The 27,927-nt window shown below is 36.0% G+C and overlaps 1 protein-coding gene across 1 annotated transcript; it reads left to right on the top strand.

The window, feature by feature from the left end:
• LOC138712303 (facilitated trehalose transporter Tret1-like) lies at nucleotides 1-27,927 on the top strand. The gene is made up of 6 exons (XM_069843927.1): nucleotides 1-247; nucleotides 4,991-5,063; nucleotides 6,998-7,133; nucleotides 12,626-12,834; nucleotides 18,449-18,721; nucleotides 25,411-27,927. Exons 1-6 carry the CDS (start codon nucleotides 231-233, stop codon nucleotides 26,299-26,301), a joined length of 1,599 nt encoding a protein of 532 aa, XP_069700028.1. The 5' UTR covers nucleotides 1-230; the 3' UTR covers nucleotides 26,302-27,927.

Below are 27,927 nucleotides of genomic sequence, written 5' to 3'. Positions count from 1 at the left end.
AACGTCAGGTCTCATTGCTATCAAGAGAGGAAATTTGTGTTGCCCCCAGTTTCTCTTTCAAACCATGAGGAAAAGTCGAGATCGCACAATCATTGTTGCATCGATTAATCTCCTCCATGAAGGCTAAACGATATTCCTAGACACAATGCGAATGCAGAATTTAATGGAAGGAAATAAGGATTGATAATTTCTTCTTACAGATACAGAGCGTTCAGAAGTTTCTTAAAAGCATGGAACACGTCGATCGGTAAGTACTATTAATTAAGCTGCTAACGTAGTCATGGAGTAATCTATTTTAAAATAAGTACGATATAACAAGGTTGTCCAAATCCTTTCTTCGCAAGTTCGTCTCAGTCTCATAAACAAAAAATTAAGACAAAAATAAATTAACATAATCTTCATATTTCTTTCAATATTGTAAATGTAATGACATCATGTATTGTAAACCATCTTAAGGCTCTACAACATACAGAAAGCTACGCTACGCTTATCGATGCTAAGCTATGATGTGCTATGCCACGAAACGGTATTAAGTTAAGCTAGACAAATGTTTTAAAATGGCTGCATTACGAATACATCCACTTAATATTTGAATGGCAAGCAATTTTAGGTATTGGCTGCTATCGTGGAAGATGAAGAAAGAGAAAGAAACAGACTGCTTATGTTCATAGAGGCCGTAATAAAAAATTGACTGTTCAAAATGAGCTATCATTAAGTTAGCAATATAAACTTTTAATGTAACGTAATGTAATATGTTTATTTCATAAAATTAAAAAAGAATTACTGAATTAAAAAGCAGTACTCAAATTATAATATGTAGGGTATAATAATAATTACACAGAAGATTAATTAATGATATGTACAATCAGTTCCGAGAGCTTCATTTATTTCTTGTCAACAGTTGTTTTTCCTGAGCGCTTTACAGTGGAAAGGAAAGAGACAGACGAAAGACGTAGCATATGCCGCTTGGTCGAGCTGTATACAGAGATGGTTAGCATTGATTCCATAGATAAAGTGAAGAGAACTTATTAAAACTGTGTCCGTGTTAATTTTTAGATTTGTCTGAGAAGTATAAGTGCATTATAAGAATGTAAGTTTTAATTTTAATGCTCATTTTTCACAAGTTCTTTTTTATTCAAAAAGAATATTTTCTCAACTTTCTTTATAGAAAAATGAAATTTTCAGATATAGTCTATTTATTTAGTAATCTTACAGGTACTGAAACAATGTTTTCGTAAATCTAATTTATCGTAAATACGTATTACTGAAGATAAGTAGTGTATTACGACTTTTGAAAATATTCGCATGGAAAATGTTTGTAAGGACATGAATTAACAAAGCAACTACTGTTACATCACAAGCAAAAGATACATGCCTATGTGTTGTAAAAAGGTCAGCTCTATAGCTTTAGCAGGTTTCGAGAAAATAATTTAATATTCTAATGATCGGAAGTTGCTCACCAATATCACCTTAAAATCATAATGCGATAAGAGTTTTGTTATGGAATATTAGTTACACTTAAAACATAGGCAGTACCTAGGTAACTTTGCTTTGTATTCTAATATTGCTTTGATTAATTCGTTCATTGCTTTTATAAGGCTAAAGATACCAACAATATCAATTCCAACTTATCATGTCATACTCAAACTTTTTTTTTTCTTTTGAGATATCACTTTCTTTATGAATGATGTATTTCACCCACTTAGTACAGTATAATTGTACTAATATGGAATTTATGTGAATAATCCTTCTCAACTCTTTATTATGTTAATAACGTTTAAAACACAACTGCAATATTAAGAAATTGATGTTAGTACTTTAGTTTTACAGACAATATAGATAATATCAAACAGAAAGAAGCCATATAAAAATAACGACAGAAAATTTCACGTTTCGTTTGAAGTTTGTGCACCACTGTTTTTTTAATCCAACAGGCTGTGTATTCCTTCTTCCATATCAAGCTCTTGATGCCCGCGCACGACCTCAAGGTCAGAAAAATGCGCTTTATTTGACATCACTGAATTAAGTTACCTGTGCCACCGGGTATTTGTCACTTGCAGTGTAAATAAATACATTATATCTCATGACCATTCCTTTGACATATTGTGTATCAGTACCGGTAATAAAGTATATTGCGTCAGATCCTCGCAATGTAAGATGGCTAAAGATACGGAAATGCGTAGTGTTACCCGGATTTTGCGTCTGAATGGCACTTCACCAGAAGAAATTCATCATCAACTTGTTGACGTGTACGGTGCCAATGTATGTCACGGAAACAGGTGTGGGTTTGGTGTACCGAGTTCGATAACGGCAGGAGAGATGTACAAGATTAAAAAACTTAAAATTGTTTAACGATACATTAAAAGTGTTAACATTTTTAAAAAAGGTTATGTACCTTAGACAGACGACCCGTTTCGACGCCGGTTCTGCGACATCTTCAGTGTTCTATGAGCTACTGATGTTCCTGTTGATCTTGCATACTGCCATTTGCATTCGTCAGTTGTAGGGGTGGGGGTGTGTTGCTACTATGGTGGGGAGTGATTGTTTGTGTTCTATGTATCATGATGACGAATAATGTGTGGGTATTGAACTGTAATTGTGTATTAAGTATATGTTGTGGGTGTGTTATTGTATGTTTGTATATTTCGTATTGTTCTAAGATGTTTAACTGTGGAATTTTTTGGTGTGATGTGTAGAATTTTCATATCTGTTTCTACATTATTGTAGATAATATATTCTGCGTAATTTGATGTGATGTATGGTTCGGTTATAGCTTTAATGTGTTCTTTATATCAAGAATCAGTAAATATATAAAATGACCAACGATGCGTCCGGCCAAGCATATCAACCACAGATGATAATGTGTGCCGTATTGAAGGTCTGATTCAGGACGATCATCGCATTCGACTTAGCGACACTGCTGAGGAACTCAACATCTCAGTGGACAGTGTGCACATTATCGTTCATGAGCAGCTGGGATACCGAAAGACTTGTTCACGGTGGGTGTCCAGGCAACCCACAGAAGATCATGAAGTCACTCGGATGGAATTGACTCTCCTGCACTTGATACGGTTCCATGAGGAAGGAGTGCCGTCCGTGCACCGTATCTTTTACAGGGGACGAAACATGGGTGCATCATGCGGACACGAAGCGAGCATCCATTTCACCGGGAACACGCACTGTCACCACCTTCAAGAAATTCCGAGCAGCTCTATCCGTGAAGGAAGTTACGGCGACGGTCTTTTGGGACCATAGGTGCGTGCTTATTATTGATTTACTCATCAGAGTGAATACTGGGACGTTTGCGGAGGGCAATTCGCAGAAAAAGACCTGGACTTCTCTCAACAGTCATCATGTTGATACACTTTGGATTCTTGTTATTGTTGATTAGAGCTGAAGAGACAACGCAGAATTGCACACATTGTATCCTTCACCTGACATAATTAGGAACATTAAATCCAGACGTTTGAGATAGGCAGGGCATGTAGCACGTATGGGCAAATCCAGAAATGCATATAGAGTCTTAGTTTGGGAGGCCGGAGGGAAAAAGACCTTTGAGGAGGCCGAGACGTAGGTGGGAAGATAATATTAAAATGGATTTGAGGGAGGTGAGATACGATGGTAGAGACTGGATTAATCTTGCTCAGGATAGGGACGGATGCTGATGTGAGGGCGGCAATGAACCTCCGGGTTCCTTAAAAGCTAGTAAGTAAGAGCTGAAGAGAATAAAGCTATTGAGCATGTCACGTAAGCTGTGTTTGTGTAATAAATAATTTTAAAGTGGTGTATACTCTCCAAGAGAGAACATAAATCATCCTTATTGATTAAATTTAGGAAATTACACAAAATAAGCTGTGTTTTCATCCTACAATCAAGTGATAATAACAAAAATACAGGTTGCCAGGCGACGATAGAAAACAAAAGATGCAAAAACAAATGAATGAGGTGAAATAAACAAATGAATATTCTTTCATATTTAAGTAGGCCTACAATAGCACTGACGGGTTCTCAAATGCAATTGACGAATCTGAAATGCAAATGATGCTTTCTGAAAGTATAAAAAATATAGGGGTGCCATTTCAAATTTCAAAGGCTGGGGTGGGGGGGTAAAATCTAAAATGCAATTAAGCCTGGTTTCAGACTTTCCCCTCAATATCTAAATTGACGTGTTTTTTTTTTTTTGTTTAAATTGAATTCAATTTAAATAATTAGTTATTTGACTGGGAAGTTTTGAAATGAAAGCCCTGTATGAAACGAACACGTAAGTAAAGCTATAAAAATAGCATGTAATGTAATAATACTTCCCAATTTCGTAATAATTCTTAATACGAAATATAATTTTATCATTCCTAACCTAATAATCCACTATAATAAATATACCTTCATAATACACTATGAAATGAACACGTGGTAAGGAAAGGATTAGCAGTCACTAGTTCTAAACTCCCTTTCATATGTCCAGGAAAATTTCCTCAGATTCAACTAATTTGATTACGTTCTTATTGATAGTATTTGTCTACGAAATAAAATAGAATAAGCGTGGAGTCTTATCTTAAAGCACTAAGATATATTATTTTACTTGTGTATAAAATTTATCATAGCTGACAATTCACTTTTATCAGATCTTGCTTCCCCTAAAAGTTCTTTGCTCACAGAGTTGCTTATTTGATTTTCTTTGTACTCAAAGAAATATATATTTAAATCTCTAAGCATCTCAACTTACTTAAGAAAAGATAATTTCAACACGGAAATAAATTTGGAGGATGGTCTTCATGTCGGTATTATACATATACTAACTCCTGTCTAATAATAGTAGGCCTATCTAATACTAGATGAACACAATCATCATCATAAACATTTACATAAAACATTAATCCACATTTAAACTTTCTTTTATACCTCTCATTGATTTTGTTTACAACAATTGAACCTTCGCCGAGAAATCTTCCTTTTTGGTATAAATTAAATGAAGAAACGTATACTTTTTCAGTGAAACAGAAACTGAGTCAATGGCTGCGGAACAAGAAACCAAGACAAAGCTACGTCGTCTCTTATTGCCACAGGTTAGTCACCATCACTATTATTTACAAACGAGATTGAGGTCTTCTTAAATTTCCACTGTACTATTATAAATATGTTCACAACAGTTATTTTTCTTTCTTTTCTTTCTTTCTTTCTTTCTTTCTTTCTTTCTTTCTTTCTTTCTTTCTTTCTTTCTTTCTTTCTCTCTCTCTCTCTCTCTCTCTCTTTCTTTCTTTCTTTCTTTCTTTCTTTCTTTCTTTCTTTCATTCTTTCTTTCTTTCTTTCTGTTTATGACCGGTCCAAAAATTACCTGCAAGCCGACTGCACCAGAATATGTGGACTGTGAACCCTTCTGTTGAATTTTCGTCAGACATAGGACTGGAAAGCACTTTTAAATCTATGAGTAATTCGAAATTCTGGATAAGAATGAAAAACGAATAATCAAATTTATATGATATAACAATCAGATTTCTTCTTTGTTTTTCCACCACATATCTTTGTGAAACTGCATTTTCTAGTACAGGCATGACAATTGATGCCCACAGGAGCAAGCGCGCGCTTTAGAGCTCAGGAGAGCCTGAGCGCTTTACAGCGGAAAGGAAAGAGACAGACGAAAGAGGTGGTATATGCCGCTTGGGCGAGCTATATTCAGGGATGGCCAGCACTGATTCAATAGATAAAGGGAAGAGAACTTATTAAAACTGTATCCATGTTAATTTTTAGATTTACCTGAGAAGTATAAGTGCATTATAAGAATGTAAGTTTTAATTTTAATGCTCATTTTTCACAAGTTTGTTTTTTTTTTATTCAAAAGAAATATTTTCTCAACTTTCCGTATAGAAAAGTGAAATTTTCAGGTATAGGCCTATTTATTTAGTAGCCTTACAGAATGTTTTCGTAAATCTAATATACCGTATATACGTATTACTGAAGATAGTGTATTGAAAATTTTGAAAATATTCGCATGGAAATTGTTTGTAAGGAAATGAATTAACAAAGCAACTACTGTTACATCATAAGCAAAAGATACGTGCCCATGTGTTGTAAAACTGTCAGCTCTATAGCTTCAGTAGATTTCGAGAAAATAATTTAATATTCTGATGATAGGAAGTTGCTCACCAATATCACCTTAAAAGCATAATGCAATAAGAGTTTTGTTATGTAATATTAGTTACACTTAAAACAGATACAGTACCTAGGTAACTTTGCTTTGTACTGTAATATTGTTTTGATTAGTTTATTGCTTACGTTTGTAAGGCTAAAGATACCATCAATATAAATTCCAACTTATCATGTCATACTGAATCTCTTTCTTTGGAATATCACTTTCTTTTTTAATTATGTGTTTCATCCATTTAATATAGTATAATATTATACTATTATGGAATTTAAGTGAATATTCCTTCGTAACTCTGTATTATGCTATTAACATTTAAAACACAAGTGCAATATTAAGAAATCAGTGTTAGTACTTTTGTTTTACAGACAATATAGATAATATTAAACAGAAAGAAGCCATATAAAAATAACGACATAAAATTCCACTTTCCGTTTGAAGTTTGTGCACCACTGTTTTCTTAATCCAACAGGTTGCTTATTCATATAAACAACCCTTCCTCTTTCCATACTAGCGCTTGCTGCCCGCGCACGACGTCAAGGTCAGAAACATGCGCTTGCTTTGACATCACTGTTCTAGTGCCTCATTTCGTATTCCAACTGATTATGTCTTTATTTTCTATTCCAATATGAAGAAAATGCTCTTTCATGTCAATCAATTATATGTGAAAACATAAATTAGGCTTATAAACATTTTTGTTACAAATACCGTTCCCTGAAAGCCTTTGAAGTAAAGGCATTCGTTGCTCTTATGTTGTAATACTAACATGTCACTGCAGAGTAAATCAGTAAATATTTAGAGAAAAGAATTCAACTGCTAGTATTTTTATGTAGTATAGATAGATTCTGTGATTTCTAGTTGATCGTCACATGCGTGTGTGGAGCGGTGGCAATGACCTGCGGAATGAATATAGGTCACTCAGCGGTGCTAATACCCAGACTTCAGCAGAATGATAGCACCATTCCTATCGACGATGAAATTGGATCATGGATAGGTAAAGCGTCCAAAACGAAGTCTAGTGCGTGCAGGGCACACTTCTTTTAATATTTTGGAAATATCTGTGTATATTAGGGCAGTGTTTATCAAACTTTTTGAACATGTGGCACACTAAATAAATAATAAATAAATTTAGCCTGCTAGATCCCGAAAGGGCAAGGGCCTCCTGATTGACAGGGCTTGGCTCAGTTGACCTCACTCGTTAGGTGAGCTGGTCCTAAGGAGTGATATCAGCGAACTTGGCTGCACTACTTCGTCTCTATGTACACAAACACTATATGCACTTGTAAGATTCGCACCACACTACACACTGAGGACGGTGGCTTCTAGATTTCTCCATAGCTGTCTGTCTCTTGTACTGCTCGCCCAATGTGCTCCTGCCTTCTTGAAGAAGTCGGCCCATTTAGTCGTCTGGCGTCCCACTCTTCTTCTGCCAATCCTGGGATCCCACAATGTCAGTCTGTGCGTCCATCGTCTGTGGTCCATCCTTACCACGTGCCCTCCCCATTTTCACTTCAGCCTTTCTGCGGTGCTTAGGACGTCTTTCATGCCGGTACGGTTGCGTAGCTCCTCGTTCCTGACTTTGTTCCTCAGAGAAAGTTGCAGGATTTTTCTTTCCATACTGCATTGGCAGGTTTGAAGCATACGCCTCTGTTTTGATGTTAGGGACCAGGTTTGGCATCCATATAGTAGGACTGGTAATACATATTTTTCCAGGGTCTCAACCTTTAAGCTTAGCTTCTGGAATTTGTCTGTAAGTATGAACTTTAGAGACCAGAACTTCTTCCATGCCATACTGATTCGTCTCTTTATTTCTTTCTCTGAATTGCTGGAGAAGGACAGGTTCTGACCCAGGTAGCACACTAAAGGTGTAATTTAAATTTCCGCGGCACACTCATATTTTCTAAATCAGTATTCCTAACTAGAGGAAAATTCTTCATGAAAACTAGTAAAATACTATATGTTTAAAGGTTGGTCGGGCGGCCGGGTAGCTCAGTTGGTAGAGCAGCTGGCTACGGACTGGAAGGTCCGGGGTTCGATCCCAGGTGGTGACGGGATTTTTTCTCGTTGCCAAACTTTCAGAATGGCCCCAAGGTTCACTCAGCCTTCTATAAAATTGAGTACCGGGTCTTTCCCGGGGGTAAAAGGCGGTCAGAGCGTGGTGCTGACCACACCACCTCATTCTAGTGCCGAGGTCATGGAAAGCATGGGGCTTCTCCCTCCATGCCCCCCAAGTGCCTTCACGGCACGGGGATACCTTTTTTTTATCTTTTTTAAAGGTTGGTCATGGTGACATAGTGATATTTGGTGGATAAGGTTCCAGTTGGGTTTTTTATCGGGGTTCCCATATTGGGTTTCCCATATTAGGGTCCACCGTTGTGACTGAGGGGTTATCTAGTCTAACTCCGAACCCAGCGGTCCCGGGTCAAGACGAGTTGCCTGGGTGAGGTTTTTTCGGGGTTTTCCCCTCACTCCTATGGATGAATATCAGGTAACTTTATCAGGCGATTGGAACCCCACTCATTTTCGACACTTCCTTCCCTCCCCCATCATCTTTTCCTCATCATCCCGTTTCTGGTTTTTCAAATCACTCTACAGGCGGCCTCCCGGAACTACTGGCTCTCTCGACCGGCCTCCGTGCATTGTAGCTAAACTACGTTAGATGGCTTCTCCAACGAGCACCCGAGGCGGACCTACTCGGGGGAGGATTTTCGCCTCGGACCGACAGGAGGGCCTTGGGGGAAGTTGCCGAAGCAGGAATGGTATATGGATTTCTGTTGGCTGTACGGTCCGGTCGTTAGGGAGTCGTGTGGTTGGGTTGGTGCGCGTAGGGGATCTATGACACGCAACTCATTCCATATCGAGGGTTAGCTAAATAGATCTCAATAGGTCGCAGTGCTGGGCCATCCGTGCCCCCCCTCACTTCAATTCCATTCCATTCCCATATTAGGCATCTACATTATTCCGTCAACATTTCTCCATTTCGTCATCATTCTATAGCATTCACCGAACTCGAACTTCAGCTGGCGACGCTAGGATGGGGCTGACCTAGGGAGAAGGGGCGATGCCTGCTCGAAACCTGGGTACGCAGCGAACTTTAGTGTAGTCAGCCGGTGTGGGTTTCGGAATTCGCCTAGCTTGAGGGTCGGTGCAATATATCTATCAAGATCAGAGTTAAATTAAAAGTCAGTTAAATTCAAGGTTTGTACGATATTCTAACTTCACTGATCAGGCAACCCTACTGCGCGTTAGTCATTGTTTTCTCTGCCGATTGTTGTGTGAACTGTGTTTACTGAATGTTGTCTTCTGTCGCGCTGCTCTTGTGGACTCACTATTTTTACTACATTTTTTCACTTTCATTTTTTCAATTTCACTAAGATAACCTCTACTATAGCTCGTTATTATAACGTATTCTCCCATTGCATATTTTCTTGCACTGGTCCAAAAATTCTTCTGAGTATTTTGCGTTCAAATATACATAGTTTAGCTTCTGTCTCCTTAGATAATATCCAAGTTTCGCTTGCATAACAGAGATTACTTCTAATAATTGTTTTGTATATTTTAAGTTTTATTTCCTTGTGCACACAGTTAGATTTCAATATTGCGCTTAATGCAAAATAGGCCTTATTGGCTGCAGAACGAGCTATATAAATTATATAGAAGTTTCGATATTGTTACTTTCATCAAATTAAGGAGGCTTGAATGGGCCGGACATGTCTGTCGGATGGAAGGGAACAGAATACCAAAGAAGATCTTAGAAGGGAAAATACATGGTAAAAGACCAATTGGTATACCCAAAAATAGATGGATAGATGCGGTAACGATCGATTCTCAGGACTATCTTGGAACAACTGCCTGGAGAACAGGACAGTGAGAGTTGGAGGAAGAAAATTGAGGAGGCTAAGGACCGACTTTGGGCTGTGATGCCATCGTAGTAGTAGTAGTAGTAGTAGTAGTAGTAGTAGTAGTAGTAGTAGTAGTAGTAGTAGTAGTAGTAGTAGTAGTAGTAGTAGTAGTAGTAACCTCTACTAATTTCATTTTCTCGCGGCAGACCAGTGGATCATTCGCGATACAGCAGTGTGTCTCGGCACACAGGTTGAAAATAGCTGTAGTAGGGTAAAATTAGGTATATTTTTCAGAAGTAAGACTTAGAACATGTTGCATAACACTCGCAAAACTTATCACCCGACAATATATGATCGTGAACAAGAAATTATGTTCACGAAATCGGTACGAATTTGTACGGTTTGAAGTGTAGATTTCTACATATACAGGGTGGAAGTGACATAACCCTGAAGATTGAAAGAGACGATAGGGTACACTTAAATGAATAGAAAACCTTTATTACGTTTTGTGATTAAATGCACAGCTAATTAGAAAATTAAGTTGGAAGTTTCAGCAGTCTGCAACATCTCCGCTAACACTGCTCTTTTCTCTCGTAATATAAGACGTCAACGAACTAAGATCTGTCCCCCTAGGTCAGGCATTTCAAAATGAGACATAAATGGCATTTGCCATAGCCGTGGTTCGACCTTTCTACAGTGGCCAGATGATTGACAGTCAAATTTTAAATTCCTTTGTCAGACTCATATCTACAACCAAAGTATGTATGTATGTATGTATGTATGTATGTATGTATGTATGTGTGTGTATGTGAGTATGTATGTATGTACATATGTATGTATTTATTCACACTGCAATGGGTATATACCCGGTGGCAGTGGTAACTAATTACACTCAATAATGACAATAATAAACTTATTAATTAAAACTACATTTAATAATAATGCTAATAATTAATACTAACAATAATAATAATAATAATAATAACAACAACAACAGGGAATATCCTAAATTAAATGAAACTATCACTTAAAATAACATTTGAAATAAATCTAATTAGTATCTTAAACCTAAGTTCGAACTAAAACCCACGAGTATGATATGTTCATATCTGCACAAGTACCTTTCAACGTTACACTCATTTCGCTGTCAACTCACTCACTGCACTGGAACTACGACACATTTCACTGATTCTATCCTGATTTCACTAACACTTCAAAAACATTTCACTGCCACTATAAACTATGAAGCTTCACTGACAGGAACACGTTTCACTTACACTACACACTTCACTGACACAACACACTTCACTGACACAACGTAATTCTCCACTGATACAACACTTCAATAACAACAAATCATTTACACCCTTTAAATACTGTGTATAATTACCGTCTATTAGTAAAGTCCTTAAGCCTATTTTTAAATACATTTTGGTTGTTGGTAAAGCCTTTAGTAAGTCTGCAGGTAAAGCGTTCCAGTCCCTGATAAAAATTTCGCCAACGGCACGTGGTATTCCCAAGCGGTCACCCATCCAAGTACTGACCACGCCCAATGTTGCTTGACTTCGGTGATCGGACGAGAACCGATATTTTCAACCGGTATTTGAAAGGTATTGATATTATGTATCATTAAACCATTGATCACAATTGATACACTGAATTCATCTGTCGTCCTCGAAATTTCCTAAGCAAAATCCATCTAAAAATCATTAGGCTAATCATTCGTCTTTTCAATGAGCACAGATCTTCTTTGTTTGGCTCCTGAAGATGATGCTGTTTCATTGTCTACATCTTTTAACTCACTTGAAAGACTGGAAATGTCATTCTGCTTGATTGCTGCTTTGGTCCCTTCCTGGTCCTCTTTGAACATGCTAAGGAAAGAACAAGTTTTCTCTATGGCAGCTTTCCTTTGCTTTAGACAAAATCAATTGCCTCTTTCTTATCATTTACATTATATTTCTTTTCACATTTGACCCTGAGATTATCTGCTATCTGCAACATGCACGGCATGATGCTATGAATACACACACAAATACTTTACGTTTCATATATTAGATATTTCTTCCATGTTATATCATTTTTTTTAAATTTAAAGAGAAAAGAATGGCCACGTGGAATGAGAAAAACCCTAAGAAAATAACTTCCCAAGACAAGGCTCTGTTACATTATCAGTGGATTTATAAGTTCATATTTTTCACCAAGATACCTATACAATGTCAGTACTTAATATTGAAAACAATTTTGGCCACAAACACACACCAAAAAACTCTTCTTTTACATAGGAAATTGGACGGTGTATTCAAAAAGTGACTCACAAAGTCAAAGCTATAGGTAAATCTTATAACTCTTGAAGTAGTTTCCAAAACATCTGCAAACATCACTGCACGAGCGCAGTGAATTAAATCTATGTTATAATACATCTTCTGAAATTTACACTATACCATAAAATTACACTTGTCGCTGATATAACTTCGTGATAAATTTAAAATAATATATAACGGAATTAGCCGTGTCACGAAATTACGCGAGATTGCCTTATACATTTTTTAAACAAATTTTCTCTCATTTATAAAAAAATTTCATACTCAAGAAATCCATTTATTTACAATAAGTTATAGCATTTAATTAAACATTTTCATTACAGCTAGTGTCTTCAGCATTGGTAGTCCAGTGGGAAATATCATCGGGGGATGCCTAGCAGACAAACTGGGACGAAGAAAGATATTGCGTTTTGCACTGATTCTCTACATCTTGGGGTGGTCACTGTTGGCAACCGCACAGTCGTACCAATTGATCATAGCAACAAGATTGATATCAGGGATAGCCAGAGGCATGTCTGCGGACACCTTACTGGTAAGAAATACAGGTAGTAGTTGTTATGTTGTATAATCATCTTGAACTTCCAATATCCCATATTATTTACGAGGTCCAAAATATCAACTTTCATACAAGATCTCCACAGTTTTCTATTCAAGATTTATGAGAGTTCATATTCTGTAGCAGGGTTTACCATTCTCAAATATGACCTCGAAAGCTAGTGGGGGAGAAAATCACGTCATACATGTTGTCCTCAAATATAGCAGCCAGATTGGAAATAGGGATGGGAGATAGTATGGGAACAATATTAGTAAGAAAAATTAAATTTTTGGATTATATTGTAGAGAAAAAATAAAATAACATCATGAAATAGTACATTATGCAACGAGCCTATAATGGTAGTAATTAAGACGCGAGTATGTTTATGAAACTCGCTTGCGTTCGTTTCATAATTATTTTCATAAGAGCGTCTTAATGACCATTATAGGCAAGTTTCATACCACTTTTTATGCTCGACCATATTTCTAACTTGACATTATTCATAAGTATTCATATTATTCCTATCTGACTGGGGATCGGAAGTGACCTTGTGCAATATCTAGTAAATTGTGAGATGTGCGCAGACGCGAAAGTATTGATTTTTTCCGAGTAACAAATGTCATTGACCTTTATATAATCTAGAGAGTAAAATGAACATTAATCTTGATATAACCTGGAAACTGATGTAGACATTGAAAAGCGAGATGACAAATTGAATTTATTTGAATATTATTTAAAATTAACGCTAATTATTATAGTAACAGAACATAACCTTCTGCGACAGTATTGGATTTCCAGCCTCCTTGACGGTTCGCTAGTTGTCTTTCGATTGCATATCCGAGAATAATCGATACTTGCGCTATCATATTGCTACAGTGGTGTTTTCTGATTGGTGGAAAACCTGAATTTAATGAATAGGTATACGTTAATGAGGTCCATTAAAGGGCTGCCACTAGGTGTATAATTACTACATTTCGACATGGTCGAGCATATAGATTTTTAAGATTTCTATAAACGACGAAACTAAGTCTAATTGGATAAAAGAGTTAGAAAATAACAAGTATTCCTGTCAGAAGCCTAGTTGAACGCTCTATGTATGGATCAGTGACTTATCATGTCTATAAAAGTTAAGTTTAACTTCAGTAATAATATTTCTTACTAGGCTAGTCCAAATGCCACGTGGAAGACAACATTACTTCAAACTGAAACCTTGTAAAGTTTGACCCAAGTAACTGTTTTTAATGGTTAGAATCTTTACTAAATAAAATATTTTCAGCTTCGTATTTAGAAATCCCTGAGTAATAATATTTGTTGGCACGGTGCAGCACAATACCAAATATGAATAGGCCTAAAAGAATATTTCCCAATAAATGTTATACAGCCATTCTTCCGTAAAGAAGAGAACAGTAGGGGAGACTGTTGTACCTATAGCATAGTGTACCTTTGAACATTTTTTTTTTTTAATTTTTGCTGCTAGCTAGAAGACTCAAGCTGAAGTAGATTGTAGAGAATGCCGTTAAGTAGTTCTGGTCGTAATTTCAGTTTGATTTACTGCAAAGTGTGAGTTCCGTGAACAAAAGAAGTTTCTTTATTACCAAAAGTAAACATTTCGTTCATTGATTTATGTTTTATAACCCAAAACCAGATTGTGTTTGTTACTATTTATCAAGTGCAGTCTGTTCCCTATCATCTGGTGAGCAATAACATATTTTAATTTCCATGATTTATTCGAATCTCTAGTTTTGGGAGCCATATTTGTTTAAATGTGCACCCTCTTGTACCTTTGAACACAAAACATCTTGTAGGCCTACTATGAAACATGATCCAAAGTGCACAATGCCATCGGTTTTTGTTTTTCTTTTATTTTAATATGTCACGAAGTAAGTCTGGAGTTAAAAGGCCCCAACTGATCCGGATGCCTTGAAGAAATCTGTTGAAGCAATTATTGCTCCTCCAGGAAATCAAATCTTAATCACAGAAGCCTGCTCTGGTTTATGACGGCAAACGCATTTTAAATATGATCATCAGATTTTACAGCTATATTCCCACCTATATTCCACGTGTTCCGAGGTACCAGAGAGTATGTTCCAAGGTACATGAACCTGTTGTACCTTTGAACACATTACATATCCCTTCATTTTATCTTTTCCATCCTTAATAGATCTGTAAAACAGGAAAATACATACAGGAAGTTGTGAAGGAATCTTCAATAATTATTTCAAGCATTTTTTCTTTTAAAAAATTTCATTTCCCAAAATAAAAAAAAATAAATAAAATGTGAAAAATGTTTAGAGATACAACAGTCTCCCCTAATGTATACATATATATATATATATATATATATATATATATATATATATATATATATATATACAGGCTGTCCCATTTCTCTTGTGCACCTATTATAACTTTTTTGTTTGGATGGGTATTGGAATTTATGTTTTTGGGCGTTATGTTAGAACAAGGGGCTAACATTAGTGTGGAGATTTGGTTTATGTAACTACATTATGGTACAGCATACACGTGACGTCATCAATTTTTCAAATAGCACTACATACATTAATCATGTTACATATATTACACACATTAAGACGAGTTCAAAATGTATCATAATGTCACCTTCCTAATCAATAATGAATATTATGATAGTACTTTTTGAGAATTTTTCACAAATTTATTAAGCGAGAAAAGGACCGATTTTGTGCGGAAACTTGTCCACGAACATTCCCTTAATACTTTGACACAAAAAACCGATCTTCTTCTCGCTCAGTAAAATTGTAAACAATTATAAAGAAGAACTATTATAACATTACTAGTATCAAAATATTACCAACCTTTATTCTATACATATGTTTATGCCTTAACTTTCCCTTCTCAATTTTTCCTTATTATATACAAAAATTTTCCAAGTTCCCTTAATTTTCTTCCGTTTATAAAATTTCCTATAGGCTACGCTATTTCCACATTTACTTTTAGTATTGGCTCCTCAATGAATATTGTAAATTTTTATACTAGACAACAATGTAATTTTATTATCTCAACAATAACTCTTCACTTTCTACAATTTAATTTCACTCCCGTCAACAATGGGATTTGCTCTCCGCACAGCAACACAGCGTTCGTTATTGCACTCCACAAACGACAATGACAATTTACTTGGAATATTAGGAACAACAATCAACTCTTAATCTTAACTAATATTCACAAAGCACTATTTACAACACAGAACTGTCAGTTCTCAGTTCACAGCTCGTTTGTCTTGGCTAGTTCTTCTAGCTTAGTCACTCGCGTTCACAGAATCTCGAACCCCAGACCTTCAGAGACGATCCGCTGAACTTCGAACTCAGGTCCCCCAACTGCGGTCCACTTCACTCGAACTCCGGGCTTCAGGCTCCACAGTTACGGACACAACTCAAGTCGCGCTCTGGTCTCGAAGCTGGCTTCACTGCTACACAAGACTAACTCGGTTACTGTCCAAATCTGCTTGTAACAACACTGGCTTACTGACGGGCTGACTGACTTTCACTTGCGTCTTCTCTTTTATATATAACCAAACCATAGTTACGAGAAAGTTCGCGGTCAGAATGAATAATCTGGATATTTCCACTTCGACGGACTTCTGGACGATTCAGGAGGGTCCGTCCCCCCCTTCACTCTGCACGTAGCAGTTTGTTTCCTCCCCACTCGGCAAGTAGCAGATGCGCGCGCAACCTCCCCTCGCCGCGTCGCCGTAATACACCCCCTCTGCCCTCTCAGCATGCAGATGCTCCCCGTACCAGCGTTTCGTCTGCCGCGCGCCCTGTCGGACACGCGTTCGAACCCCGGTGCAGCTGTCACAATATTTTTCCTGTTCTATCATTTTCTGAGCAAGATAGTAGAATGTGTAACGCGTCTTCTTTTTGATTACATAAAGGACATGTACATTCTCCTATGTCTCCGCTTCTATTTTTTAACCTCCAAATTCCCAATCTTCACCACGCTAGTCCCATCCTTTCTTCCCTGTTGTTAACTCTTCTATATTCTTCCTTTCCCTAAATGATTTTCATTTTCTTATAATAATCTATTAATGATTTTAAACTATTTAAACTAATAAACATTTCCTGTATCGCTATCTCATTACTCCTCTCCATTATAATTTTACTTATCAAATTATATTAACTGCACCAATTTCTTGCCATAACCAATTTATTTCTAAACTGCTTACGTTATTTTCTAACTCCTTTATCCAATTAGACTTAGTTCTCGTCATTTATAGAAGTGTTAAACATGTTTTCAAGATTTTATTTTCTTCTTTCTCTATAAAATAACCCAAAAATTTAATTTTCGTAACTGATATTTTTCCTCTACTACCCTCCATTCTCATTTCCAATCTGGCTGCTATATTTGAAAAGAAGAGTTATAAATTTTACCATAGCACTGTTTTAAGTCCACAAAATTATTTATAAGACTATTACACTTTTACTACGTCATACTACTTTTGACAAATAAAACGGTAGGAAAGGACGTCTTTCAACCAATCATGGCTGATTATCACACAATTTTATCGCGTCCCTAGCATTTATTTAATTTATCGCTTCCCTAGCATTTATTTGTTTTTTATCACTATCCTAGCATTTGTTTCTTTGTTTGACAACATTTCAAACTGCACTGGTCTGGATGTCAAAATGCAGAAAATTATAAACTACTCCAGTCGATGCACAGCAGTTTCAAATATGACACGCATTGGCATTCAAGAACAAGAATTAGTAAAGATCACTGGTCATAGCAATGCATCTTCCCTGAATCCCTATTTACAAATAAATGAAGAGCACCATTCGGAAATCCTGAATAAGTTGAGGAATACACCATGTACATCAACGAGTTCCACTTCTTTTACGCACATGTCCAATATAACATCAACTGAACCACCAAGCACTAAAACATTCAAATTTGAAAATTGTACTTCCAATAATTGTTCCTTTTAAAACTATTCACGTTCATTTTTTTATTTCATAATAGTTAATTAAAATTTTTCTAACACTTGTTTATATTATTCAGGTTATGTTATAGCTTCTGCTATGATATTATGGATAGTCACGTATCAGAGATTGTTTAATTCTAAGATTTACTGAAAATCATCTGTCAAATGACGTTGATTACTGGGATCCGGATAAGTGAAGTGGAATGCGACTATTTTAATAAAAATGAAACTGAATCAACAAAGCCTTCTTGACTAGTAACCGTCCACATAGTTCAATGAAGATTCCATAGTTTGCACAACCAATACCAAGAAAACAGCTAATCATAACACACTACTGCCATCTAGTGTAATATTTGTAATGTTGAGGTGGTACAATAATACATTTGAAGGCAGTTGTATTTTCGTAAGTCAACTAATATTTTATTGTATTGGTGTACTTCGTAACTTCTAATCTTTATATTCTTTCTTATAATCGTGTAATAGTCAATTAAATCCCACTTGAGTTTTGATATTCTCTAGATAAATCAAAACCTCTAGTGAGATTACTATTGATAAAAACCAGTAGGGGAGCGTGAATATAGAAAACGTGTTAGCATCCTCATTATCCCTGGCTGTTATCAATATCACATGTAAGTCATTTTTCTCGAATAGGTACTACTAGATGAACACTCAGATGCTCACCTACGAGGAATAAACTACATGCACGTAACTGCCTCATATGTGGTGGGCATGCTAATTATATCTGGAATAGGCACAGTGCTGAATTGGCGGGCTGCTACCGGTGTAGCCATCATCTTCCTCATCACTGTGTTCATCGCAACGTGGGCGTTACCAGAGAGTCCGATATGGCTCGTTAGAAATGGAAAGACACACGAAGCAAGTCGCATACTAGAAAAAGCGTGGGGCAAGCACCAAAAGGATCAGGTAAATATGAATATTTCAGTAGGTAAGTTTTCTTGTTTTTCTTATTTGCAGTTAATATAGTATAAAGTATACAGAGGCATCAATCTTTTAAATTCAGGATACAAAATATAGGCAAAAATAATTACAAACAGATTAAATACAATCACAGAGACATTAATTAGGGAAGAAAAAAATGGATTTAGACAAAATCGATCCTGCATAGACGGCGTCTTCACACTAGCACAAATTACTGAGAAACATAATAATAATAATAATAATAATAATAATAATAATAATAATGTTTTATTTTCGCTGGCAGAGTTAAGGCCATAAGGCCTTCTCTTCCACTCAACCAGCCTTAATCAATACAATACATAAATTTAAATTACAAATATTTACACTTCACTTAAAATGTTCTCCAGCAATATTCTTCACTAAACATTTATTTAAATTTAGATATATCTATAAGGTAAAGTAGTAACTTAATTTATGAGCTGATTTAATTCAATGAATTATAATTAATTTAATATTTGAGATAGCTAGTAAGATGATGAAAATTAATTTAATATAAGCTTACTAGGACTAAGTTACAGGGAGAATATATATATTTCTATTTCTATAATGAGAATATTAATTTAATTGCCATTAGAGGTTTTGTAAATCTATTTAGAGAAATTAATGATATTAATAATAATAATAATAATAATAATAATAATAATAATAATAATAATAATAATAATAATAAGAATGGACAGATGTTAGTTTCATTATAAGTAACAAATATTAATCAGCATTCATCTGTTAAGTAAGAATTTATGTAATTTTGACCTAAATGAAGTTATTGTCCAACAACCCCTTATATCACTCGGAAACGAGTTCCAATTTCTAGCAACTGAAACTGTATAGGATGAAGAATATAAAGATGTCTTGTGGTAGGGTATAATGAGTAAATTGTTATGATGAGATCTTGTACTTAGCTGATGATATGCGGATAAATTTTATTCGATACAGTTGACAGAACAAAACGTTGGGACGTTTTAGTTGAAATGGGAATACCCAAACATTTAATTTACACAATCAAGAATATGTATAAAAACACAAAAATCAAATTAAAAGTAAATAACACTTGAAGCAAGGAAGGTAGAACAATAAATCAAGGAGTAAAGCAAGGCTACCCAATGTCACCCACCTTATTTAATATTTATATAAATTACATTACCAAAAATTGGGAAGACGAATTTTTAGTAGGTTATTTTACGACGCTTTATCAACAGCTTAGGTTATTTAGCGTCTGAATGAGATGAAGGTGACAATGCCGGTGAAATGAGTCCAGGGTCCAGCACCGAAAGTTACCCAGCATTTGCTCATATTGGGTTGAGGGAAAACCCCGGAAAAAACCTCAACCAGGTAACTTGCCCCAACCGGGAATCGAACCCGGGCCACCTGGTTTCGCGGCCAGACGCGCTAACCGTTACTCCACAGGTGTGGACGGGAAGACGAATTGCTCACATATTTTATGATTGACAACTTCCCACTTAACACATTACTTTTCGCAGATAATCAGATAATGTTAGCAAATTCTGAAGACAACTTACAAAGAGCAATACACACACTATAGGCTACAAGATAGCAAAAAAATTATAATTTGGAAATCTCTATAAATAAAACCAGAATCATGGCCTTCCAAGGAAAGAATCATGTAAGATCCAAAATTGCAATCAATAATAATTGTATAGAACAAGTCAACACATTCAACTATCTTGCCTGCAATCTTTCTTATATAAACTCCAGGGACGTACATATTAAACTTGCCAAATTACAGCAACTGTTAAGGACAATCTAATCAACTCTATTAAAGAAAGTTCGACCAGAAACAATCCCGGTCCCGGTATTATTATATGGATCAGAGACATGGTAATTAACGAAAGGACAACTTCGAAGAATAGAAGCTGCTGAAATGCGATTGCTAAGACCTCTTGCAGGATATACTCTTTATGATCATAAAAGGAACGCTGACATCTGAACAGAATTTAATATCACCGCCATTGCGGATACTATAGAATCTTACCGCAACAACTGGTATGAACATGTATCAAGAATGTCCAACAATAGGTTACCCAAGACACTATTGGACTATACACCTCATGGAAAACGAGACATCGGAAGACCAAGGAAGAGATGGAAAGATCAACTTTCTTCTGGAAGCGGAACAGGCCAGGAGGCCTAATCCAAGACTGTTATTGATGATGATAGTATAAAGTAAAACAAACGTCACTTCAAACTTTAAATAGTTTTATATAGGGATGGAAGTTCAAACAAAGAATCTATGAAGTTAACTACGTCGCATATTATACATGTCTTGTTGTTTACATCAACTCAGGATAATGCAGAGACTTCTACAGAGAACTGCTATGCTTTAATCAAACTACTACTCGTTATAATCAGGTGATTAAAACAAATAAAGTACCAGCATAACACACACTTACGAAAGCGACTTCCTGCATTCTCTTCTTTGTCCAAATGGTGTGCCATTTTAAATACAAATGGTGTAGGCCTACTTTAAGTGTTACTGCATACCAACCTGAAGGTGCATCAGTAAAGTAAATAAGTTCCATAAACCTGTAGCCGCCTCTAGGCAATGTTTTGGTGTCCAGACTTCTTTTCCTTGTTATAAATACTATCATATTTCAGATTAAATGAAAACAAATACATATTCGGAATATATATGTTAAGACTTTGTGTTAAATTCTAACGTACCTTGTTTACATGTTTCGACCTTTTATGGGTCATCCTCAGAACTGGTCGGTGTTGGTCTTGGCGCCTCTTGTTTTGTTTCCTGTGAGAGTGTGTTCGTGTGGTGTAATATAGAGTCAAAGAGTGTGTGTGTTCTGAAATTGAGTTAAGTCTTATCATACATATTCCGAAGTGATACAGTGTTAAAAGTTGTGTAAACAAGATGTACAAATACATATTTGTGTTGGGCAAGCAATAGCGTTTGGCTTTTATTAAATATCTCAATATGTCCACAGGTCCTGTGTTTAACATACACCATTCCTTCTGTGACACATTGCACAGCATTTTAGAGAAAATGCCTCGCAATATTCTGTATTTATTGCTTGATAGAGAATTTTAGTTGCTGTAGGATTATAGGATGCGCCAAAAAATGTCGTTCTTTAAGATAATCACATATCGAAAAGGCGGCCGGATTGAAATCTGGATATCGTAGAGGACATATTGTTAGAAAGTGTTTACTGGTGACACAACCGCCAACTATTCGTGTAATTAATTGTTTTGCAGGGATACATATTTGGGGTGGTGAGCCATCTTGCATGAAGATTATGTTTTTCAGGACGTGATTCTTCTTTTTGTAGGGAAACCTTCCTTCCTGTCCTTCCCAATATCACCGTCAAAATATTATTTCCTCTCGTAATAGGCTTTCTTTCGTTTCTTGAGCAACGTATGTTACAGAAAAATCCCTATTTCTTATTCTTATAAAAAAAGTCATAAACGTAACGAATTAACTATCAATTTTAAAAAGTAGAAGATACAGGTGAACGAAGACTGGGATGTCCTGTCGTATAGCGATATTGTAAGTGAAGTTATTAATTATAAATTATTACGTTGAGGCATAAATTTGTAGCGTTTTCTATTAATTCAAAATTATTATTTTACATACTTAACCTTAGTTAACAACAACTTTTCTGCTTTATGTATACCAAGGGCTGGGAAACAGCCGCTGTCAGAGATCTTAGCCTCTCTCCTTACATCAGTTGCTTGTTATGCACACTGTTCTATTTACAATACGAGTTTCCAACCCCTGTGTATGACTAACTCCCTTCAAAGTCGTACGCTTATAAACTTCTTCATTAGTGTAATAAGAAAGAAATTTTGTAAACATAAACTTATTGTTTTTAGAGTATAATCCATTATCCGAAGGTGCGACAAATGTTTGGAAATAGGGAGGGACACTTTGAGCAATACGTAAGCAGGCCTAATATCGTGTTTCATTGGTTTATTATATATTCATTTCGTATACTCATTTCTTGTTATATTACTACTTACGACTTTTAAGAAACCCGGAAGTTCATTGCCGTCCTCACATAAATCCGCCATCGGTCCCTATCCTAAACAAGATTAATCCCGTCTCTACAACCATATCCCACCTCCCTCAAATCCATTTTAATATTATCTTCCCATCTATGTCTCGGCATCCCAAAGATCTTTTTCCTTGCGGTCTCCCAACTAACACTCGTTATGCATTTCTGGATTCGCCCATACATGCTACATGCCCTGCCTAACTGAAACGTTTGGATTGGTTAGCGGATATTTCATCCAACGTTTTTCGTCTAATACTACATTTTGTTCAGACTTAATATGTTCACACTATTTCGGTCAAGAATTTTTGTCCAATTGTACATTTCGTCCCGACAATTTCAGCTAAAAAATTTTCGTTCACACTTTATCATATTGGCCAATATTTTACATAATATAATATAATAAATAAATAATGTAATATAATAAAAATGTTCACAAAATAAAACTAATGTTCATCTTCTGATTCAAAGTCATGTTCAGCTGAAATTACAACTATTCTGTAACCAAGTTCTCTCAGATAGTCCTCCACACGACCGTGTTTTTTGTAATCTTGGTAATTGCGTCGAACTCTGGTGACATATTATTTAAAATCAACAAACCAAAGCACGTTTTGATGTGGTGTTGATATTTTATATTCAATTAGAGTGATCAATGTTGATTGTTAGCAATTCGTGACATAAATCACAATGATAAATCGTATCTATCTTGTTTTCTTCAATTTTCTTCCTTTGTTGTATTCATTTTTAGCATTGCTGTTATAAAAATAAAAATAAAATCTCGGAGACTTTCTGCATCCTGTGCCAAACATATAGACTAATAATAAGATATTCTTCCTTTCATAAATGGTAAACAATTATTTCTTGATACCTCTAGCCAGAACGCGGTGTATTTCAAAACTTGTCAATTTGTTATATCCTTTAAACATTCTCTTAAACGATCAGAAAATCCTAGATCAGATACACTTGAGCGCCGGTGTACACCTCACTGCTTACTCTCGAACAAATTACAATGTGCTCAGAATATGTATATAAGATACGTGTGCAATGTCCGACGATACGATCATATTTCACCATTTTTCGAATCCTTATCTTGGATCCGGCTCAACGATCACAGAACTTTATACTGTCTTTCTTTTCTATTTCAAATTCTGCGCACCTCAGCCCCAAGTTCTCTGTCATCTCGCTCCAACCATAACCTAAATACTCGATCTCAGATCACCGTTACATTGAGCATACCTCATCATGACACTTCACGATACTCTTCATCATTCACCGTTGCAATTTCTCCTCATTTTTACTCTGTACCTCATACCTGTCAGACATTTACTAATTTCAGAACCCGGTTGTCAAATAGACTACTTAGACTGTGAGCTTTCCTAAAATATAATATAATTTTTTCCAATAAATAATTTTTATTTTTTAACAGATAAATGTCACCGGGGCTTGCTTGTCAATCTGGAGTTGCGTTCGGGTGCGGGTTCGATTCCCGCTTTGGTTGATTACCTGGTTGGCTTTTTTCCGAGGTTTGCCCCAACCATAAGGCAAATGTAAGGAAATCTATAGCGAATCCTCGGCCTCATATCGCCAAATATCATCTCGCTATCACAAATCCCATCGACGCTAAATAACCTCGTAGTTCATACAGCGTCGTTGAATAACCAAGTAAAAAAAACACAAGTTTTCTTTATTATTTTAACAATTCGATTCACATTACTATAATTTGATTTTTAGAATTACATGTAACTAAACTTGCTTTCATTTTGTTGTTATTATTATCATTATCATTATCATTATCATTATTATTATTATTATTAATATTAATTCTGTGGCCGGGAGGAAAAAGATCCTGAATAAATTTTTTGTGAAAATGAGATTTGTATATATTCTGAAAGCAAAACAATTCTCTACAATCTGGTAAAACGGTTAAAGTCAAATAAGATTCCTGACTGGATTTATAGAGCCTTACCAAATGTCCTAAGTACTTTTTGAACCGAGCATGCACAGACTACTTTAATACTTTATTCCTTACAAATCATCACATGTTTACTTTCCATGCTTCCCTATTAAAAATGTCTAACTTGTATTTTAGCCATTTTATCACATACTGATGCCCTTTCCTTTTAAAACTTTAAGCACCAGGGTAAACAGTCCTATAATTTTTAAGACTCATTTTGCATTCCTAATAATTTACATTTCTCATTTATTTTGACATGAAAAAGTTCTTATGTTTAAAATACTGTAGTCCCTTCTACTCAGTTTGGGTTCTAGTCTTGAAAGGACTTAAGAGCGGCTATTTTTGGAAGTAATCAAGAAAATTGTTAAATAAGCAACATTACCTATTTTAGAAGAACTATAAAAATAATATCCAGGAAGAACCTCTTAATTAAAAAAACCTCTATAATTTCAATGTTTCTACTGCTCTCCTGAAAAAGTATAAAATTTCTCCTTAATACATTTTTCCTCCCGGCCACAGAATTGTATATTGTTCCTGTATTTCTGCTATTGTATTGCTATTGTTCTAATACTGGTTGAGTGGAACAGAAGGCTTATGGCTTTAACTCTGACAGAAATCTTCTGCTACTGATGCTACTGCATATATTTTTTTCTCTTTTACAGGCAAGACAAGAGCTTGGAATCATGGTATCTCGCTGTCATAAAGAAAACACCATGCTGTTAAGCACGTTGCTTCAACCCCACGTTATAAAATCATTCGTCATCGCCTTCTTACTGATCATATTACAAATCTGCTCTGGTGTTCACGTGTTCATAACATACTCGGTGGATGTTGTTTCTCGTGCCCGGCATGGAAGTCAAGATCTTCTGGATGAGTATGCTGTCACAAACATCGCTGGTTTTCTCCGATTTGCTGTAATAATTATGATGGCTTGGTTTTCCCTAGAGTTTAAAAGACGTACCATCGTGTTAAGTTCCGCAATTGCCAGTGGCATCTGCCTGTTGATTCTAGGAACTGTAATCACAGTAAACTCAACAAACAATCTTATGTCAGAACGTTCGATGTCTTGGATAGTAATATTACTCATATTTTTATACATTACTATTAGTACGGGTGGAGTATTCGCATTTCCAGTCGCTTTCGTTGGTGAGTTGGTACCGTCAAAAATACGCGGCATGGCCAGTGGAGTCATATTTGCTGTCACTGAAGTAATCCTCGGAGGTGTGTTAAAGTGCTCTCCTTTCATGTGGAGCACAATGGGAATTCACGGAATGTTCTGGTTGTTTGGATTCTTCTGCTTCTTGTTTGCTCTCTATGTGTTCCTCTTTGTACCAGAGACACATAATCGCACACTTGTTGAAGTGGAAGAATACTTCCAAGGACATAACATCTTATGGCAAAACAGACCAAAGAAATTCAGAAAAGAAAAGTCAGTACAAGAGTCGATAATTCGTCAAAATATTCCAAACGTGTTAGAAGGAAATAACACAGTTTATGTCAAGTTGAGAGAAACAGAACACTCTGAAACTCAATGTTCAAATAACGGATTATGAAATTTTATAGTTTATTTTCCTGCATGTTCTCACTATTAACTTTCCCAAGTTACAGGATATTACATTTATAAAATCAAATTTTGGAGGGAAATGCATTATATTTTATTCAAATGACAAACATCAGCAGGTGACCACAAGGATCCACATTATAATAAGACACTTTATAAGTTACTGGAAATTCGAACATACAAGGTTGATCCAAGGAGTAATGAACAAACTTACTTCATTGACACGCATTTTATTTTTTTTCAATCCACTTACATCAAGATCGTTCAAAATAGCCCCTTGGAGCGTTATCACCAGGCAGCGCATTTTCGTTCTCAAACAAGTGAGAAAAATAATCGGTTGGTACATCCTGGAGTTTTAGAGTTCAATCTCTGACCCTAAATGCTTAGGCTACGCCATAAAGTTACGAAAGGTATAACCTAGCCTCGGTACATACATTAATAATAACGGAGTATGAAAATTGTAAGTGGGATTGCTACTAAATTGAAATGGTCTGTCCAGCTACTTTTTGACCATATAAACGCACTAACACTGCGAAACTAGCTCTGTACAAAATATTAGTGCTACATATGACAGAAAATATAATTAGATCGATAATAGTACTGAACTAATTGGCCTATATACAATATAGAGGGTGATTCACGAGGAAAGGTAAAAAATTTTGGATGTGAATTCTGAAGCCATTCTGAGTCAAAAAGTCCATATGAATATAAGACCTTTTTCGAATGGTTACGGAGACGTGGCTCTTTGATTTCACAAAAACTTCTGGGATTCCACTGTACTAACTCGCATTTAGAGACAGATAATGGACGAATTTAAAGTTTATATTCACGTATGCATACATACCTAATATTCTAGATGTCGGGGTCGATATTTTCGCGCATTTTAAAAGGTACCTCCTTCTGCTTCAATGCATTGTTGCGCTCGGGCGTGAATCGCGCTCATCGCTCGGGAGAGTTGCACGTGGCTGTTATTTATGCGGCGTGCAGCATCCAAAATACGGTCGATTAGCGCCTCTCTCGTTTTAACGTTCCTTTGGTATACAAAGTCTTTCATCAAACCCCATAGACAATAAATATTCTTAGATATGGTACTCTTCTGTTCGGAAAGCGTCGTTCATATTCAGCGACGGCACGCAAGGAACTTCCATCGCACAAACCATAAACATACACAATATCGGCGTATTCTGCAGTCGAAAATGTATAAGGTATTTTGAAAAACACAACTTAACACTTCAGATAACTGTACCTGTATAACTACTGTACTGTAGGTAGCTGACTGAACTGCTGTGAACTGATGAGCGTTAGTGTATTTGTGTTAAGGTGCGTACACACTTAGCGAACGAACAACGAAAGAACGACAAACGATTGCATTCGTTGATTGAAATCGGTACGTGTGTACGTCGCAGCAAAGGCAAACCGATCGTTTGGTTTGCCTTCGGAAGTGATCCGTCGCTTGTCGGTACATCAAAGGAAGTTGGTATTCGTTGTGGACGGGATTTGCCACTAGCTTGTAGTTCGTAGCAGAACGCAGCGCTTAGTTCAATTTCACTAACAGGATGTCGAAACTGGAGTGGACGAAAGGCGCTGTTATAAATCTTATTAATGCATATAGGGAGCA

This window comes from Periplaneta americana, chromosome 13, assembly GCF_040183065.1.
Source record: "Periplaneta americana isolate PAMFEO1 chromosome 13, P.americana_PAMFEO1_priV1, whole genome shotgun sequence".
In the NCBI taxonomy this organism is placed as follows: domain Eukaryota; kingdom Metazoa; phylum Arthropoda; class Insecta; order Blattodea; family Blattidae; genus Periplaneta; species Periplaneta americana.
The sequence above is the reverse complement of the archived record's forward strand: the minus strand, read 5'-3'. Positions and strand labels throughout refer to the sequence as shown.